The sequence below is a fragment of the Hyposmocoma kahamanoa genome, unplaced genomic scaffold (genome assembly GCF_003589595.1).
Source record: "Hyposmocoma kahamanoa isolate Upper Pololo Valley unplaced genomic scaffold, ASM358959v1 116, whole genome shotgun sequence".
Lineage (NCBI taxonomy): Eukaryota > Metazoa > Arthropoda > Insecta > Lepidoptera > Cosmopterigidae > Hyposmocoma > Hyposmocoma kahamanoa.
This window is the reverse complement of record NW_020653391.1, coordinates 3,615,420-3,634,949: the sequence shown is the minus strand read 5'-3', so window position 1 is coordinate 3,634,949 and position 19,530 is coordinate 3,615,420. Positions and strand designations below refer to the sequence as shown.

At 36.8% G+C, this 19,530-nt stretch overlaps 2 protein-coding genes and 1 long non-coding RNA gene across 3 annotated transcripts in view; 1 reads left to right on the top strand and 2 right to left on the bottom strand.

Moving 5' to 3' along the window:
• Nucleotides 1-4: 4 nt before the first annotated feature.
• LOC113239864 (dual specificity protein phosphatase CDC14AB-like) overlaps nt 5-19,530 on the bottom strand; it is a 66,316-nt gene continuing 46,790 nt past the window's right edge. The window contains exons 15-16 of the mRNA XM_026477023.1: nt 1,669-1,814; nt 5-304 (exon numbers count right to left, since the gene is read on the bottom strand). Coding sequence (XP_026332808.1) covers nt 126-304; nt 1,669-1,814 — 325 coding nt within the window. The 3' untranslated portion in view covers nt 5-125. The remainder of the gene's footprint in view (nt 305-1,668; nt 1,815-19,530) is intronic.
• Nucleotides 4,138-19,530, top strand: part of LOC113239865 (N6-adenosine-methyltransferase MT-A70-like protein) — a 26,174-nt gene continuing 10,781 nt past the window's right edge. Inside the window, exons 1-9 of the mRNA XM_026477025.1 lie at nt 4,138-4,234; nt 4,874-5,138; nt 6,235-6,421; nt 11,246-11,373; nt 12,556-12,638; nt 14,215-14,341; nt 14,812-15,013; nt 16,578-16,663; nt 17,809-17,907. Coding sequence (XP_026332810.1) covers nt 4,955-5,138; nt 6,235-6,421; nt 11,246-11,373; nt 12,556-12,638; nt 14,215-14,341; nt 14,812-15,013; nt 16,578-16,663; nt 17,809-17,907 — 1,096 coding nt within the window. The 5' untranslated portion in view covers nt 4,138-4,234; nt 4,874-4,954. The remainder of the gene's footprint in view (nt 4,235-4,873; nt 5,139-6,234; nt 6,422-11,245; nt 11,374-12,555; nt 12,639-14,214; nt 14,342-14,811; nt 15,014-16,577; nt 16,664-17,808; nt 17,908-19,530) is intronic.
• Nucleotides 17,707-19,530, bottom strand: part of LOC113239868 — a 14,659-nt gene continuing 12,835 nt past the window's right edge. The window contains exon 3 of the long non-coding RNA XR_003311222.1: nt 17,707-17,774. This is a non-coding gene — a long non-coding RNA (uncharacterized LOC113239868). The remainder of the gene's footprint in view (nt 17,775-19,530) is intronic.

Below are 19,530 nucleotides of genomic sequence, written 5' to 3'. Positions count from 1 at the left end.
ACGTAATCTCAAACTGACATAACTAAAATCGGATACACATACACACGTTATTATTCTAAGCATACACACATACTTTTAAATTAACCGTAATTTTATAGTTATTATTCGTTTTGCCACGATTCCATTTATCGCAGTTGGTCGGCATACCATAGCCTAAGATAGTCACACTTCCTTTGTTCACGTTTTTTGAAGTAAACTGGATGCGTTGCCTTCTCTAAAGGATGCCAGTAATCCAACACCCAATCAGGCGGCGTCACAACACGTTCCGCGGCCACGCCAGCGGCAAGCCCATAGGAGTATGGAACTGAAAAATAATGAAAGGAGAAAGCTCTGGTATGAATTTATGCTGTCAGTAAATAAGGAACTTCATAAGCATGTTTATGTCAATATTCGAATGTTTTCAAATACTTTCTAAATAAGTAATGGATAAATTCAATCAATGTGATCATTATGAAAAAAATATATTAAAATAGAAAACTGGTACCTAATTAATGTAAATAATAAGCTTATGTATGGAATGTAATTCCATCCTTGGATAGGCTAGACTGGATGCAGCAGAGATTTTTTTTGCAAGTTTGTATGGCGCAAGACGACATACTGAATGAAAAAACATTCATTCGAAAGTAGTGTTTATTGTACGATGGTATTTTTTTACTTTACCTGAACAGGGGGAATGCCTATCGATGACGCCTTCAATCCTCTAAGCTCTAAGGTAAATAAATTTGCTCTAATAAAATAATATAATAAAATAAGCTCTAAATAAATTTGTTCCAGAAACATATTATAACAGAAAAACAAAAAAGTTCATTTGTTGTTTCGACGTAACACTACTCGTACATACTACCTTTTATACAACATACATACAACACCTAGCAACGCGATACACGACAAGTGATGGAGATAAGATGGCAAATAAAACAAAAACCCGTCTAATGAGAAAAATCGACCGGTAACAACATTTTCTATTTCTATAAAACGAATTCTGATTATGTAGCGTTATCCAGTGCTTCCTAGCATTCGACGTTTTTGTTTGTATTATTGCGAGCTAGTTGTCGCCATTTTGCAAAAGAAATCCCTTAACATTTAAAATATAGATTTCAAAATAGGTCACAAGATTGAGGATCGTATTCTAGAACTCTACTCAATGCTCAAGTCAGGATTTGAGTATGGTTTAAAGCACTTGATATCATACTCAAGTCCCTTGCTGTTAGGGTCCTATTTCCAGTGCTTGTGTTTCCAGTGCAATCCTGACTTGAGCATTGAAATTGAATTTGAGAAATTGAGTTCTAGAATACGACCCTAAGGGTCGTATTCCAGAACTCTACTTAATGCTCAAGTCAGGACTTGAGTATGATTTAAAGCATTAGAAATCATACTCAAGTCCTTGCCGTTGGGGTCGTATTTCCAGTGCTTGAAATCATACTCAAATCCTGACTTGAGCATTGAGTAGAGTTCTGGAGTACGACCCTAAACTCCTTTTTCTGTTGGTTGTTTGTGAAAGGAATTGGAAGAAATAAATAGCTTTCGACATAGTAGGTACGTATCTAAATTTATTTGCTTTATCTACCTAGTTACATATCTTACAGCAGCTAATGCTCAGCGATATAGACACCTATTCAAGAAATACATTGCTTGAAGCGATATCAGAAACAGCGTAAACACACTTACATTTCATGCATGGAATTGGATGTTTAGTTCTGAATAGTTCTTCTTGTCCCAACCATAGCAAGCGGCGCTGTTCTATTGGATCACTAACACATTTCTTTTCATCGAAGCGAGCTCGTAATAGCACTTGATGGTATCGCACTACAAACCTAGAACGTGGAAAATTATTTAAAATACAACTCATTTGAAGGATTTTTTTATATTACTTACTAAATTAATAGTCGACATGATAGTCAGTCCAAGATTTAGCATAAAGTCTGATTTACATTGATGCAAAGTGACTGACATTATCGTGTAAACACTTTTCATGTCAATCCAAGGCTGGCGCGAAGTTAGCGGCTATGCTGGTGAACCAAGAGTCCCATGAGGCAGTCGGAGTGGAAGCTTCGTTTGCCAGTAAGTTTGGCAGCCGTGAGGAGGACAACGTGGCGGTGTGGCCCGCTTCGTCGTGAGGAGGTGAGGCGGAGGACGTAGCTCCTCCTATATGCTGGGGGGTGCCGGTGCACAAAGTCGATCCGGGATCACTACCTACTAGAGATGAGATTAACTGCTATATTCGCATAGCACGCTAAATTCTAAATTATTATAGCGCGCTATTTAAAGTGCTAAAATTATAATTTTTAGCAGCATGTAACGAATGCAAAGAAACGTGAAATAGTTGACGTGCGCTAACTTGTTAAGTATAAGGTCTACCTATAGAATAGTTTACAGTTTTTTATGGTTAGTTACGACCGACTTCATTTGTTTTGTAACTATTACATAATATTGTGGTTACCGATTATAGACGATAAATCAATGAGCTTCCCTTCATACTTTAACAATTTAGTATTTACAATTTGCACAAAACTTTGCACTGGTTATTTACAGTAAATTACACTCATAATAATTAATAATAACGCACAGACTCGTACTTTTATATATAAATATTACAACGACTTATTAATTAAACAAACGCTAAACTAACTAAATAAATAAATCCAAGTACTTAATTATATCTTAATTTAAATCGCTTCACCAGACGAAATTTTGCTAACGTTCCACCATTCGCTGAAAATCGTATTAAAACGTAACCAAAATAGTAACGTAGCTAAGTACTAAGTGCTAAATACAGCATTAGGGCTTAGCGTTTTCAAACGTGAAATTTAACATCAATAAACCAATCAGCTATTTCGCGTTTCGCACCAAACGTTACAAATAATATGTGAAAGTATTTCACCTTATAATTGTTTCAACCAATGACTTGAGAATGAATGAGTTGCAATTTTCACATAGAATATGGTGCCATTTATAAAATATTAAGGGAGATAACTCAGGACGAAGAAGGATTTTGTTTGTTAGCTGCGTAGGTAAAGCACAGATAGATTGATTGTATGGCATTGAAATATTGTAAAATTATGTCGCTAGACGGCATTTGGTTTAATGTTCTTAACATACACCAATCCAAAGTGAAAAAAGTTCGTTACAATTTTAGCACCTTTATGTCTTTCAAATTATAATTGCTATAATTATTTTTTAATTGAACGTTATAATTTGAGCTATATATTTTAGTAACCATCTCTAATTACTACCACTCGAGAAGGCCACCGTGAGGTTTTAGTCGGTAGAAGTCCGGCGCCGTGAGGGTAGCGGAGAGGTATCCTAGGAGGATTTCACCACGAAAAGAAAAAATACACTACTAGATTAAAAGAGCAATTATACTATAAAATTAGGCATGCCCATGGCACTAATACCAGTTAATGCCATTGTATCGATATAAAACAGTCATAATCTCACAATGCCTGGGAAGTGGGCTTAAGGCCCAAGCATTTTCAAATGCATTACAAACTAAGTACATTATATCGTTGCTGTTTACAAACAAACCTTCCGACTTCATAGGCTTCAATGTTTCTCATCGCAGCCTTGTACAGTGAGCATACTTTTTGACTATGTGTTCGCAGCTCGGGCGCAAAAATACACATTGTATAGCTAATGTACACGTTTTGTATGTAAAATATGTGATAATGATGACTTTTATCATTTATTATATTTTTTGCTTAAAGGCGTCCACTTAGCTTGCTGCTAGCTTGTGCCAGTGTCAGTTTTATAAAAAAAATAATTTGCGATCGTCGCCAATATGTCTTTTTTCGTCAAATTGGTTGAAATAATTTTCAATTTCATTTATTTGTTGATAAATTATGTTTTAGAGTTTTTTTGATTAGATTTTTAAAAATTCTTTATCTGTTTTATGTATCGCAATTCCCCATGTATCGGACCACTATTAGCGATAGTGAAAAAAAAAATAATGTCACAAATTCCTGGATACATTTTTTAGGTGTTTCAATGTACGAGCAGGCTTGTGTTATTTATTATTTAATTATACCATTATCTTAATTTGATGAATACACAGAACTGTTACTTTACAATCAAACAAATATTAAATGCACTAAAGTAAGCAATTTAATTGATGTTAGAACATAAATTCTCGAAGTTAGTACTGCCGGTCTTTTCAAAGTTTTTTAACTGTGTCAGAGCCTAGCTCACATATGTACTCCAGTACTCCTTGTGAAGATCGTGTTCAAGACAACTCTCTGTAAGTGTGTCTGGTACTCTTATGCACCAATTTTTTTATTACAGCCGTATTATTTCTCCTCTTTATTATCCTCTAATATCAAATTCTTTCTAGCGTTAGTCCACTCGCCTTTGTGTGTCTTATGAAAATTTATTAAAATTAACAATTTAATAATAATAACGCACACTCAACATAGCAACATTAGGGAAACCCTGTGTCGCGGGTGCCGTGGACACACACATAGACAACCACAAATTACACCCAAACTCACGAGAGAAATAAATGTAGGCCATACAAATATTTCTACCGGTCCGGGAACCCAACATGGTAACCGTTCTGCCACAGAGGCAGGTATTTGTTTATTTAATTAGCCATGGCAGCCTAATGGTTTATACACACCGCCTCTCAAGCAGAGGTGTGGGTTAGAATCCAGGTCCAATCCAAACCTCTGAGGTTTCAGAATTTCTGTGCGAAATGTAATTTGAAATTATCATGAGCTATTCTCTAGAGCTATATTTGGTGAAGGAAAACATCATAATGCAACCTGCACATCTAAGAAGGTTCACAAAAAGCCCTTATGAAGACCCGTGCTCAGCAGTGGGACGTATGAATGGCTTGATACTTATGCAATACTTTATAAATGTTTGCCTATTGTTGTAGATTCTCTACTGAGTGAAGTTACCAGTCAAATATCTGATTCTGACTATTTTGATGGAGCTATAGCACTTAAAAACAAATACCATGTCAGACGCTTGGGAAGAGATCCAAGCCGTCAAAAGCAAGCGTAATAGGTTGCGGGAGAAACTTGAACAGCGTAAAAAAGAGCGACAAAACATATTAAGCGCTAGTTTGGGCAGTGCAGATAAACCTGAGGGGTCACCCAGTAAGGACAGTGCAGTGTCCAGTCCAGTCGCTAAGAATGATCGTAAGTACATTTTAACATTTCTAAAATAGCTATATTGCTTTCCAAATAATGCAATGGATAATCACACATTATGAAGATAAAATATCGTCAATTTACAGTATCCGAACATATTAACATTGTGAATTGTATGGGAAGCAAAATTTTAAGATACGGCTCCTGCAGCATCTGTGATGGACTTAAAACAATAAGATTGTAATAGTGATATTATATGTTGTGTTTTTATTTTGTCAATGTCTCTCCGCCAGCATTGAATTTCCGAATGCACATGAATATAAATTTCCATTCTCATTAATTATTAGAATTAAAATCTGTAATAATTTTAATTTTGAACAATGTACTTTATTGTTGTTTTGATTTCTGTGTGAACTATATAGAGCTGTAAAACAGTGTCTCTATTTTTAATAACATTTACTCCATGTTAATAAGCAAGTTATCGAAACTATGAAGTAAATAAAATGTGCTTCTTTTAATTATAACTAAAAATAAATATTTTTCCGGTTATTAATCATTTCAATTCAGTCCGTATCTGAATGCATTTCTTCACCTCACCTTGCTATGTTAGTATCTTCGCCATCAATGGAATAATCACTTTCCGTGCTGCTCAAACAGGTATCGACTTCATGTAAAAAATGCATGTACGCACTGTAAATTATCTGTCATGCCTGTGACTTTAGCAGCTTTCCTACCATTGTATAATAAATAAAAAATGTAATAGCAACTCTATATACTTCCAAGTCGACTGAAAGCGTCCTGTCTATACCAAAGGGCAACTTAATAAAACCCGACGACAGCCGAAACATGAAGTTTGCCAAGGGACATTGAGAAAATAGAAGTACTGTAGTTGTTTTTTGCAAACCAAAATAAATATTATTGAAAGTTTAACAAACTGAAGCAATACAATAAATTACTTTTTTAATTTAGTAATCAATTTAAACCTAAACTTGAAAATTAAAGATTTGTGATGATGATGTTTGTGTGAGATTTGTTTGTTATTGATTTGATGAAACTATGTTATTGATGTAGTGATCTACTGACTTATGTCTGCCGTACATACATATAATTTTATTAAAGATAGCATTTACAATTGTTCCACCAGCACCATCAGAAAAACCCAAGGTTTTGGTACCATCAGCGTCATTAGAAGTGCGTCTCCTCCAAGTGCTTGCTGACATGCAGTTGCAATTACCCGCAACAGCAAGTGCACTGCTCCCTGGGTTAGGAGATGTTGACGCGGGCATTGTGGCTAATTTGCTTGAGAAGTTTGCCACACAGAAATTAATCACGTAAGTTATTTGTAAAGTTACCGTCACTAATCAATAATGACACAGCTGACACTTCCTAATTATTAAGAAACTGTTTCGACAAGGAAGTTTAAGAACGAAGTAGTAAGAATTTATATTTATTATTACGTTACTTAAAATTTGAGTTGTCGTCGAGAATAGAGCAAACTGCCTCCGTGGCCGAACGGTTACCATGCCGCACTGCCAAGCAGAGGTCCCAGGTTCGATTCCCGGGCCGGGAGAAATATTGTATGGCCTACAGTTATTTCTCTCGTGAGTTTGGGTGTAATTTGTGATTGTCTATGTGTGTGTCCATGGTACCCGCGACACAGGGTTTCCCTAGTGCGGGGCTATGTTGAGTGTGTGCGTTATTAATTACGCTTAACTAGCAAATGCTTATGATTGTAAGCATCAATCTATTGTTACCAGTCCGTTAACAACATAAATTAATGCTTATTGTGCAAAAATGGAAGTCGTAGCCATTGAAATAACAAAGTAATAACGTGGGATTTAACGTCTCTCCTGTGAAATTTTGGTTTGGTGCAGATACGCGCTTTTTACCAATACCACATACGCGGGTCTGCACTGTACCCGATGTTATTTCACCTCTTACATCGTGATATTTACTTCAAATTTTTTTATTTTAATTTAAACTATTTTTTCCGGCCTCCAAAAACACTTGTGGAAGCGCTGCAGCCGCGCGACTACTAATTTTCATACAATATTTGGAAGCGCGGTTGCAGCGACACAGTCGTGACACCCGCGCGCCACTTTTGCTGTCACAATTAGTGAACTAAAAATTACTAAAGCATTACGGACAGGCGGCTGCCGCGCCACAGTCGCGCTATTATAGCGCTGCTATATGCGTCTGGCATTCAACGCCCTAAATCGCGTTTATTTGTTATTTCAAACAAATCGTCGCTTAAATACTAAACCGCCGAATCACAAAAAATTTCAAAAATGTTTTTATTGCAAAAATGTGTGCAAAAACGGTCAAACTTTAATACTACACGAAAACACCTAGCGATTTGGCATTATAAACAATGGAATTACGCAAATGCCTGTTTGGCATTCTGCACTTTCGTGGCTAACTTTTTAGCTAAGCAGTCCTTTTGTGAGTTGTCTGTTTTTATAAATTTATAGAGCCTTAAAATACGCATCTTTTGAGTTTTATACTCAGAAGATACATGGGTATTTAAAAATAAAACAATATTAAAATGCATGCCATCTCTAGTCAGGGCTAGTAGCCGTAAAGGTATCTGACTGGGTGACGAAATACTTAACATTTCTCATAGATGGCGCTACGGCCAAAAACTCGTTGAAAAATCCAAATACAAAGACACGACAAGAAACACATAGAAAAATTCGTGAGGTACGCTGGTTCGTTCCATAACTCTCCTGTAAAAAAGTGAACTTTTGACATGCGGCCGTTTAGCATTTAACCGACGCAATGTTTCGGGTGAAGAAACTTAAGTACCTGATATTACTCATAAAACCCTTTTATCTGTTAAATATGATAATCAATAGTCGGAAAAAGGTGTTCCAAATCTATACATATAGCTACAAGGAGTAACATAGAGTTGTTAAACCACCAAATATTAATTAGTTACTATTTTCGAATTCCGGATTTCCGGAATTAGTTATACTGCAACAAAGGAGGGGCGGAGAGTGACCATTCTCGTTACTTTTTATTCTCTCCTTTGGTAAAAGGTTAGTTATCTACTGCATTTTTTACATGGCACCATTAGAATTACTTTAAAATCCAACTTCGAATTCCTAGGTCAGTAATTTCGTCCTACGATGCCGTAAAACCATTTCCGGAAATCCGGAATTCGAAAAAAGTAATTAATATTTGGTTGTTTTAACAACTCTATGTCGCTCCTTGTAGCCATATCTATACATGTATCTATAATATGTGGATCACCTTTTTTCCGACCATTGAAAATTTTGTGAAAATGTAATAATATAATAGTTACACAAGACATTTACTAATTCTAATAATATATATCGAGTTCTTAGGTTTTCGCGATTGTTATACATAGGAATGAAACTATTTTTCCGGATTTAAATCGCGTATATTTGTTTTTTCAAACACCAACCGTGACCATGGGACCTGTAAAGGGCCCGAAACGTCAGTTTGTTTGAAAAAACAAATATACGCGATTTAAATCCGGAAAAATAGTTTCATTCCTATCTAATAATATAGTATTATATTATCTGTGGTTAAAATAATGGTTTGTTTACGTTGGTCCGATCCCAAAGTAAGTAACTAAAGCAGTTGTGTTATGGGATTCGGAAACATCGACGGTACCACAAGGACTCAGACCCGAGACAATTATAGGAAAGTTTTTCTACATTAAAACGGCCGGGGATCGAACCAGGGACCTCAAAGATAGTGACATCATGACAACCGGTGTGCAAGCCACTCAAGCTTGGAAGTCGTCCGTATGTATGTATGTAACTCATTTTGAGATAATGGAGTCTGTGCTAGGCAACTAGATTTGTATTACAGCTTACCAAGTCCTCACCCTTAGGACATTTGCGCACTGCTATTCGTATTCGTTCAGAATCCGGAACTACACCAACCTAAAAAACTCGGACCCACTTCGGATGTCGCTAGTGCACTAAGTCCGATTCAAATCCGAGAAAATACGAATATAGTTTGTACACCTAGAGATAAAATGATCCCTGTGACAAATCGTACCGTCATTTCTCGAATTCGGAACGGGATCCGGATTCAGAACTCTTTGATATTTGAAAGAAAGGAAGGAAAACGTTTATTCGTTAAATTGAGTCACGCACAATTTAATTACAATTATACGCACTTAAATCTAATACTTAATACTAAAGCAACAAATAGCTGCGTGATTTTAAATTAGTAAGTGTGTATAGTGGCGCAAAAGAAGAAAAGGATACGACTCAGCAATGTGTCTATCTCGGGCGAGACAGACGCTGATTTTCAGTCGTTCCTGTTTCAGCGTCGGCTGAGACCTAAAGGAAATGGTACATGCTCTGTGTATCCTCTGCTTTATGCCACACTACACATTTACAATACACGTGTGATACATGTATACATACAAAACTACAAGTAAACATACATAAATATAAATAAGTTAGGAGACAAGACTTAAGAACATGCGGCATCAGAGCATACGCTAGTTTTCTATCAATAGATTTTTCATATTTTTTCTATATGCGAATTTTGAGATTGGCTATCTAAGTGGAGGAGGCAGATTGTTCCAGCATTTAGATGCCTGATACCGGAAGCTACCCTCAAAGGCTCTTGTTTTATGGAATGGCGTTACCAATAAAAAACTATTAACTCTGCGTGAATTATAGGAATAAGTCTGCCATTTTAACTTGGCATATAGATAAGGTGGACTTTTGTGTCTAACAACAGAGCGCATTCCATTCCATTCTAGATTCCATATTAAGAATACCGTGTAGGTTTAGCAAAGGTGTTACATATAACAAAACACCCCGTTCAGAAGAAGAGTCATAACTCTTCTGTGGAATTTTATAACAGAAACGAATGCAGGCGTTTTGAACACGTTGTATTAATTTTTTTGATGTAGAGAGAAGACAGGGATCGAAAACTGTATCCGCATAATTCAATTTTGATAAAATAAGAGATTGACACATTTTTAATCCAATAGGGACCGAAAACTGTATCCGCATAATTCAATTTTGATAAAATAAGAGATTGACACATTTTTAATCCAATATCTTCACTGAGTAAATGACGAATTTTATATAATATCTTTAGTCAAAAGAGGAAAGATCTGGCAATAGACTCTACATGACTCACAAATCGCAACCCACTATCCACAGAAAACTGTATCCGCATAATTCAATTTTGATAAAATAAGAGATTGACACATTTTTAATCTAATATCTTCACTGAGTAAATGACGAATTTTATATAATATCTTTAGTCGAAAGAGGAAAGATCTGGCAATAGACTCTACATGACTCACAAATCACAACCCACTATCCACAGTGACACCTAAATTTTTGGCCTGGTTAACAAATTCGACCGATGTTCCAAGAATACTAATCTTATAACCTATAAAAATAACCTGGTTTTTTGAACCCTGAACCATAAACTTAGGTTTAGTTGGGTTTAGAATCAAAGCATTATGATTTGACCATCGGGCAATACTATCAAGATTGGAGTTCATATTGGGAAGGGACAGATTTAAATCCTGTGGACTCGTATGAATATAGATTTGGACATCATCCGCATAAAGATGGCACTTACAGTATTTCACATTACTTATGATATCCGCAGAGTACAAAACGAAAAGAATGGGTCCTAATATCGATCCTTGTGGCACGCCTCTATGCGCACTCATTACAGGAGATCTGGAGATATGGCCGTTCAACTCCTGAACTTTGACAATTTGAGTCCTATCAGTCAAGTAACTACTGAACCATTTTACGCACGACTTGTTCGTCCCGTTACTTGATATTATAAAAAAGACAAAAAAGATTGGATATCGTTTTCGAATCGAAGGGCGCTTTCCGTGCTATTCAGAACATTCTAGTTAAACGTTAGATTCAGATTCGGATACGATATCGTTATCCAACAGCGTTTACTGAGTTAGTCGTTGAAATAAGTTATAAAAAAATGTAAATGCTTTTGTATCATTGAATGTTTTATATACATTTTTAAGACTTTAATGGCCTGAAATATAGGAATGCATTAACACCTATGAATCCATAAAAGTGTTCAGTAGAAAGTGATATTAATAGTATTAAATATTGTTGTTTAAACGTAACTACTGTTAAATGGTAAAATAATAACAACAAATAATATGTGTGCAGCATTAAAGAGCGTACAGAAATCACACCAGAGATTGAAGTGGTGGGCGCAGAATCGGTGAGACTTGCGGCCGTACTTGCTGCACTTATTGAGGAGCAGTCCACTACAAAGGCAATTGTAAAGAGGAAAGGTAATATATAAAGATACTATTTCCAAGGTGCAATTGACTAAGAAAGTATACCATAGGGAGTCACCAAACCTATTAGGGCCTCTCCACACTCGCACGCAATTCAATCGCGAAGCCGCAAACTACCCGCGAAGCGTTAGTGTGGATTCCCGTTTGTTGTCGGTATTTTGGTCCCGCGACAAAGCATTTGCGAAGCGCGAACTTCGCTTGAACGCGATAGGGCGCCACATTCGCGTGCGCCTCATTTGCCGATAAGTAAATGCTGCGGAAGGTTGTATTTGTATTTTTATTATTACCGATTTGAAAGTGCTTAAAATGGCCGTGGATTGGACAAATGAACTAGAACTGACATTTTTAGATTGTTCTAGCATTTCTTCTTTATAAAAGCATAATTGTAAATCGCCAAAGCGCAAAGTAGTCCCGCAGCAGCAACAGCAACTTTGGTGTCCATCTTCGTCAAGCGCGCGAACTGTACTGTGAAGCAGGCGTGAACCTCTGCGAGTGTGAAACTGTGACAACTCTTGCCGCGATCTGCACCGTGATTTCGCGCGAGTGTGGAGAGGCCTTTAACACGGAACCGTCGTGATTCAATAGCGTTTAACGACACTTATCGACGTTCGCGCAAGAAACTAAACATTTCGAAAAATCACAGAACATCCTCCTTTCCTCTCCCCGCACCTCACTCCCCCACCACCGCACCCCACTCCCCCTATTTCGACGTTAGCTGTTCTAAAGTTAGAACTTTTCAGGCGATGTCATTGTCGTTAGCATTCGGGTGTTGACGCGGCCGTTCGGACTCCAACTTAGCCGTTAGGTTGTCAACCACGCGGCCGATGAGCCCTGCGTCGTCGGCTGCGTACGGATGTACGGCATAGTAAAATATACATTAGTCCTTTTTTTTGTTAGTTGCACTACTTGTGTTGTTATAGTATGGTAAAGGTTCAAAATTAATTTCAGTTCAAAATAAGCCAGAAACGGTAAACTGAAGATACTGGTTCGAATCCAGCCGGATTGAAGGAATTTTTCTCTGTTCGAAACTAGCGGAGTAATTTCACAAAAAAATTATTGAATATGATGGTAGTAAAACTGTGTGATATTCAATACACTTAACATTATAATAGTAAAATAATTTGATGAAACAGAACACATCCACCCCAGGAACTTATTTCATTACTTGTTTTTCAGGAGAAAATGTGGTAGAAGAAGGGCCAATGCCGAAAACGTCTAAGGCTGCCACAGATGACAAAAAAGGAGACACTGATATTATGGTAAGCAAGACTTCCTTCCAAGGTTCCTTTCTCGCTAAAGGAACTGTATAAGTGACGAACTGCTGATAACATTTGGGGTTCCACAAGGGAGTGTATTGGGTCCCACCTTGTTTAAAATTTACATTAACGAGCTCTGTCAACTTGCTATCTCCAACTGCAAAATAATATCCTACGCTGATGACACTGTACTCGTCGTCACTGGATCCGATTGGTCTATTGCCAAATCTCACTCGGAACAAGCATCGAAAACAGTAAATATATTGGCTGAACAACAATTTACTTAGCCTAAATATTGACAAAACTAAATATATCCCCTTCTCGATGAGAAATACTTCTACACCTCCGGCTGATTTCTCTATTGCGGCACATACTTCTTCTGAATCTCCTTGCCAATGTATCTCCCGTATTTCCCGAACTGATTGTATTAAGTATTTGGGTGTGCACATTGATGATGTTTTAAATTGGCATAGATATATTGACAATATTTGCTCGCGTGTTAGAAAGTTAATATTTATAATGAAAAAGCTCCGACACTCAGCTGAGCGAAACACACTACTTATAGTTTATCAGGCCCTCTGCAAATCAGTAATAACATACTGCATGTCAGTCTGTGGTGGTGCCCATAAAACTTCGTTACTCAAACTTGAAAGAGCCCAAAGAGCAGTCTTAAAAGTAACGCTCCACAGACCATTTAGACCTACAATCCAGATATACCAGGTTTGCAACGTTCTGACAGTGAGACAACTCTTTGTGCTCCAAATTATTGTGCGCCATCATTCTTCTGTCTCGTGGGCTGACTTAAATTATCTAATTAGAAGAAGGAAACCGGTATGTACGCAAATACCCTATAGAACCATATTTGCGAGCAGACAGTACAGATGTAGCTCATTTTTGTATAATAAAATAGATAAAAAAATTCAATTAGCTCATCTCAATAAATTTGAACTCAAAAATAAACTTTTTACGTTTTTTGTCAATTTAGATTATGGTTCGACGGAAAATTTAATAAACCAAGAATTAGTGATATACACTAAATTATTTGCTATACAGTAATTTTATATTTTTAAAAAACATACAGATTTCATTACACACACACAATACACACACGCACGCACGCTCATACACATACCCTCACGCACGCGCATACACATTCCCACACACACGCCCACGCGCGCACTCTCGAACTCTTTTTGTAGTAAGGTTGTTAATTAAGACACGTAGGAACACTGGCTCTCATGTCACGGGCTCTTCTACTTTGAGAGTCAGGGAATATGTCTGTAATGTTCTAACCTTATCCTAGATTTAATGTCTTTACTGTGAACTAACGCTTGGAAATACACATTATTATTATTATTAATATTCAGTCGAAAGTCGATAGAAAGTTTATCGACCGTATCACGTAATCACTAGCTGTTCGCAAGCGGGCAACACTTTTGCGCAATAAAATGTCATTTACCTCCGTCTTCAAAAAAGACAAACTATAATCCAATTAAACCTTAAATCATCTTAATTAAGTTCATTATACCAATTAGATGTCATATACGCTAATATCTCATGTCACTATTGTGTTCCGCAGTCACTACTGGCGATGCCGTCAAGCCGCGAGAAAGCAGTGAAAAGAGTTGGCGAGGAGATAATGGACCTACTCAGTAAACCTACGGCCAAGGAGAAATCGTTGGCTGACAAGTTCAAGAGCCAAGGAGGTAAGTATTATGTGAAGTCTATGCACGTTACTACAATGCAGTAACATAATTTAATAAGCCTAGTGGCCACCATTAAGGAAATAGAATAGAATCTTGTTATAAAATAAAATAATACTAAAGACAAAATTTGGCAAAGCCGCAGAACAAGAGCATATCTCGAAACCTACATACTATAATAATAAGATACTGCCGCCAAGCAGTAATGTCAGCATTACTGAATTCCAGTTTTAGGTGCTGGTGAAATTACAGGTACATGGGACTTGTCAACTTATGTCTCAGAGTAACGGGCGTAGTGGCAGTACCCTTCAGATCTTTACGATTTAAAGCTCTGAGTGGCACTGACACTGTTATGGATAGACATGTCGCGTACCACCAGGCACACGACTTGTTCGTCCCGTCGTCGCTTGGTATTAAAAAGAAAGATGTAGAAGAAGAAGGAATGTTTATTGGCACTGTGGTTGTATTCTCAGGAGCCCAAGTAATGGAGTTCTGTCCGCACGGTACTCGCGCTGAATGCGTTCGTGCATTGAACGCTGCGCAGGCAGAAGACGGCCAGAAACAAGAGTACACTTGCAAGAAATTACACTTCAAGAAGATAATACAAAGTCACACAGACGAATCCCTTGGAGATTGCTCATTCTTGAACACTTGTTTTCATATGGATAGTTGCAAGTAAGTTTTACTTATGGATAAATTTATCTACAATAGCTAAGATACAGGGTTATTTGTAAAATACTAAGTACTTCGCAGAACTATATTGTTAACATCATAAACAACAACTTTTGTTCCATGACATTAGGTCATGCCTATATTTTTAATTCTAAATTTAAAATACAATTTTTTAAATCAGGTTGACAGGTTGAATGAAATAAATATTTAAAGCATCGAATATATAATCAGAAATAGAGTCGAAATCTCATTCAATTTGTTTGAAAACTACTCTGCCAAATCATTACGGCGACAACTGCGCTCCGATTGGCCAGTCCGAATTCGAGACAATTGACGGGTGTCGTCAATTGGTTCGCTTCAAATCGACCAGTTTAACTTGAACTTTGCTATAATGGACGAAAATTGAAAAATTACTTTTAATATTTTATTACCGATTAAATGTGATTCCGTTTGTTTTGTAATTAGATGTTTTGCAGTTTTTCCCACACCACCGAATGGAGCAGCCCCCCATAGTTAGAGATAGTATCTTTATTACAATAAATACAGAATATTTTTGGAATATACAGAGAACACACAGGTCAGTTGTTGGCGCAATACTATTTCAGTCTTCTAATTTGTGTTTGTCTGTGCAAACGAGAGTTAATATTTAAAAGTTATATAAGGCCCATTTGCCTGATGAGTTGGCAGGGATGGATGGCCTCATTTCGTCTCTATTTCTGGTTGATTTGATGATTTAAAGAGACGAACGAGTAGCTGATAATTAATTCGAATATGTAAAATAATCGCGCCTCAACATAAGAAAAAAAAAGGTCGTACTATTTTGCAAATCACACTCTTCATTTGAGCTACACTATGAAACGGCTGAGCGTTAGGAAATTGAACTCCCGCGTCGCGCTACAAGCGCGTGTCAAGCCTTCCTACTTAAATAGTACTCAGTTTTCCCTTCATACTTTGATCTTAACTTAGAACAGACAAAATAGAGTCCTAACATCAATATATAGGATGGAGCTCGTCGACTAAGGAACATTTCTCGTACAGGTCCCTAGCACGACTAACAACATAATATGCATAACATACCACAACGTAACACCACATCATGTCCCTGTGTTGTGTGCGCGTAGTGCAAATGGCAATGCCAGTAATTGACATTTCTAAGAAAAAACTTAGTGACTTAATATTCGAAGATATTTTGTTTAAAACATCATTTGTCAATTTCTGGCGTCACCATTTTCACTACGCACACACAACACGACCTCTTATCAACCACTCGGCCACGGAGACAGTTTTTGGCGCGGTATCTCGCGCAGAGTATGTTAGAGGCAGTATTTTCCTTAGAGAACAATATTTAAAGATAAGGTAGTGTTTTCTAACATATTCAGTGTCTACTACTACTCTACTAGCTACTCATTCGCCTCTTTAAATATTTGTCTCATTCAACTGTCACCCTGTATAATTAAAAATATAGGCATGTGCAAGTATGTACCATTCTACGCAATAAAGAACCCACCAACGCTCACATCAGTGTATTGTACAGTCAACCTAAAACAATATCGGTTTACAATTACAGATATGTTCACTATGAAGTAGACAACACGGATCCGAATGCAAATCCTAGTAAACAGATTGAGCCCACGCTGAAAGGAACACATAATGGTAAGTTCAATTATTTTAGCCTCAAATTATTATTTATTCATCTAAATACATTCACATATAGCGTAACAAAAAAAATGACAATAAAAAGTGGTAATGTTTATATTTATATTAATAAGAATTAGACAAAGTAAGTTGTTTTAACATTAGCTACAACTACAATACCCGCACGCTACGATGGCCGTTTTGACATATTAGATTTGGTCTCACTAGTAATCTCAATTCATTACCGAAAAAAATATAATCAAATGAGAGTGGCATCTGTAAGTTTCTAGATTTATAACTAGTATTGCAAGGGGCACCTGATTAAAAAGTTTTAATAAAACGAAAATAAAAATGTTTACATAATATCGTCAATTCGAAACTGCTTTGTTAAGCTTTGACACGAGTTTGCCGGAGGTAGACGTTGTGCTGGCCAGCGATCCCATAAGTGACGATCGTATTAGATTTCATTTTTTAAAATTTCGAAGTTCGAAGACAAATGACGAGTTGTGTCGTAAAATTATACTTCTATAAATTATACTGCACATCGTGTGTCTATGGCACCCGCGATACAGGGTTTCCCTAGTGATGCAATGAGTGTGTGCAAAACAAAAGTCGCGCGCCTAGTAGTAAGCGACACGCCTATCCATGACAGTTACATTGCCACTCCGCGTATCCATGACAGTTACAGTGCCACTCAGAGCTTTAAATCGCAAAGACGTGCAGGCTGATTTTAATTCAAATTGGAATTGATCGATTCGAGTCTCGAAATCAGATGGGTTTCCGAACGAAAAGTTGAATCTGATTCCTACTATATCTTTCTAATTTGTGAGTTAAATCAACTATTGTTCCGATTAGAAATGTCAAAAGTTTCTAATCGGCCAGTTGTGAATCGCAATTATGAAAAGACGCAGTTTCCGATCGGGAGAGGCAATCAAAATCAAGCTGCTGAGGGGCACTGCCATGCCGCTGTGCCCGTCACCCCGAGACATTACGTCGTCAAGTCCCTTGTGCCTATAATTTTATTAGCATCCTTACCCTTCAAAACAGGAACGCACATTGCTTCTAGGCAGCAAAAATAGTGTCAAAGTAGGTGGCAGCACTTCTTTGGAAGGACTCTTTTGTAGGAGCTCTAAAATTTATTAAATTTAGAAAATTGTCGACAGGCGTAACAAGTGTGGCATCAAAACCAGACGGAGTTCTCACATTGACACCCCCACAGTGGATACAATGCGACTTGCGATTTTTGGACATGACGTTCTTAGGTGAGTCTAACTTCATTGGTCCTTAAAATTATCAAAAGCAATGACCGGCTAAGGTTGACACTTGACAACGCTCCGATAACACTTGTGTTTTCTTCTGTTCTATAGTACCTAGTGATTTATAAATAAATAAAACTATTATTTATCCAACGTGTTCACTAGGATCAAACATCCCTCTCCTCCATTCCTCGTACCAAGGTAACCGCGAAAGTTACACATAAATAAGGATGGAACATTATAATATAACCGGAGTTAACAAGCGTGTCAAGAGGCTTATAGGTGACTCTGAATTAGTGGAAGCGAAGCTGCAGGGCCTTGAAGTCGCGTATAGTATTCCCCAAGGATCGATTTTAGGACCCCTATTATTTTTAATTTACATAAATAGTATAAGTAAACTCGAACTTACATGGGAATTGTCGTTGTACGCTGACGATACTAGCCTATTTTATTTCGGGTACGATATGGTTACAATATGCCCAGAAAGATCTTGATCTTCTCAATGTGTGGTTTCAGTTCAATCTGTTAACACTTAATGTTGCCAAAACGCACTATGTAATTTTCTGTGCCAAAAACAAAGTGATATCAAAATTCGAGCCACTTACTATTAACAATAAAATAACGGAAAACTCAGATAGTGAGAAATACTTAGGCCTCATTCTTGATAAAAACATCTGACCTGGAAGCCGCATATTGTGATGATTAAATCAAGATTAACGTCTTTAAATGGCGCTCTCCGCGGCAAAGTTCGTTGCTTACCGCGCAATGTACGGTGTACTATATATAACTCATTAGTGAAGCCACACATTGATTGTTTGATCGAAATCTGGGGTTCAGCAGCTAAAAGTAATCTTAATATACTACAAATATCGCAAAATAAACTTATTAAACGATTATTTAATTATGGTCATCTAACCCCTACTCTAAAATTATATAAGGAAACAAAATTATTAGATGTTATTACAACTTATAAATGTTACTCATGCTTGCTGATACGAAAAATAATACCTAAAGAAATACATACAAATATTACTTTTAAATACAAACACGAAAATAGACTAAAGATTTTTGTGCCAAAGTCTGGAATCGCCACAGCACTAGAGAAGTCCGGTGAGGATGGGTGAATGAATACTAATAAAAATGAATTACAATGTATATTACGGTGTGTCTATGTTTTCGGTGCGGATATTTGTAGTGAGTTTGAACTAAGAACTAGTCTGTCTTTTTGAAGACAGAGTAAAATGACATCTGTAGGATTGCCAGTTTTCATAAAATTTTAAATAGCTATGTCGTTGTTGTCGATAGTTTTATCGATCGATTGTGAAAGAAGATAAAGTTTTGCCAAAAATAACTGAATTGTGAATGTTACGAAGTTCTTATGATTACTAATTGCGTTATTGCCTTCTTTATGCTTACTTTGACATTTGACCTAGTCTTGCGATAAATTTTTTTCATATACATTTTAAAAAGAAAAGCTTTGAAAGAAAAGATTTGTTTATCTATGTATATTGATTTAAATTTAAAAACTTTAAAATATGTCTCCTCTTTGTATTTTTCATAAACATAATTCTAAATACAGTGTGTGTGTGTATGTATGAACTTACAAAAATTGACATTTCAAATGAACTT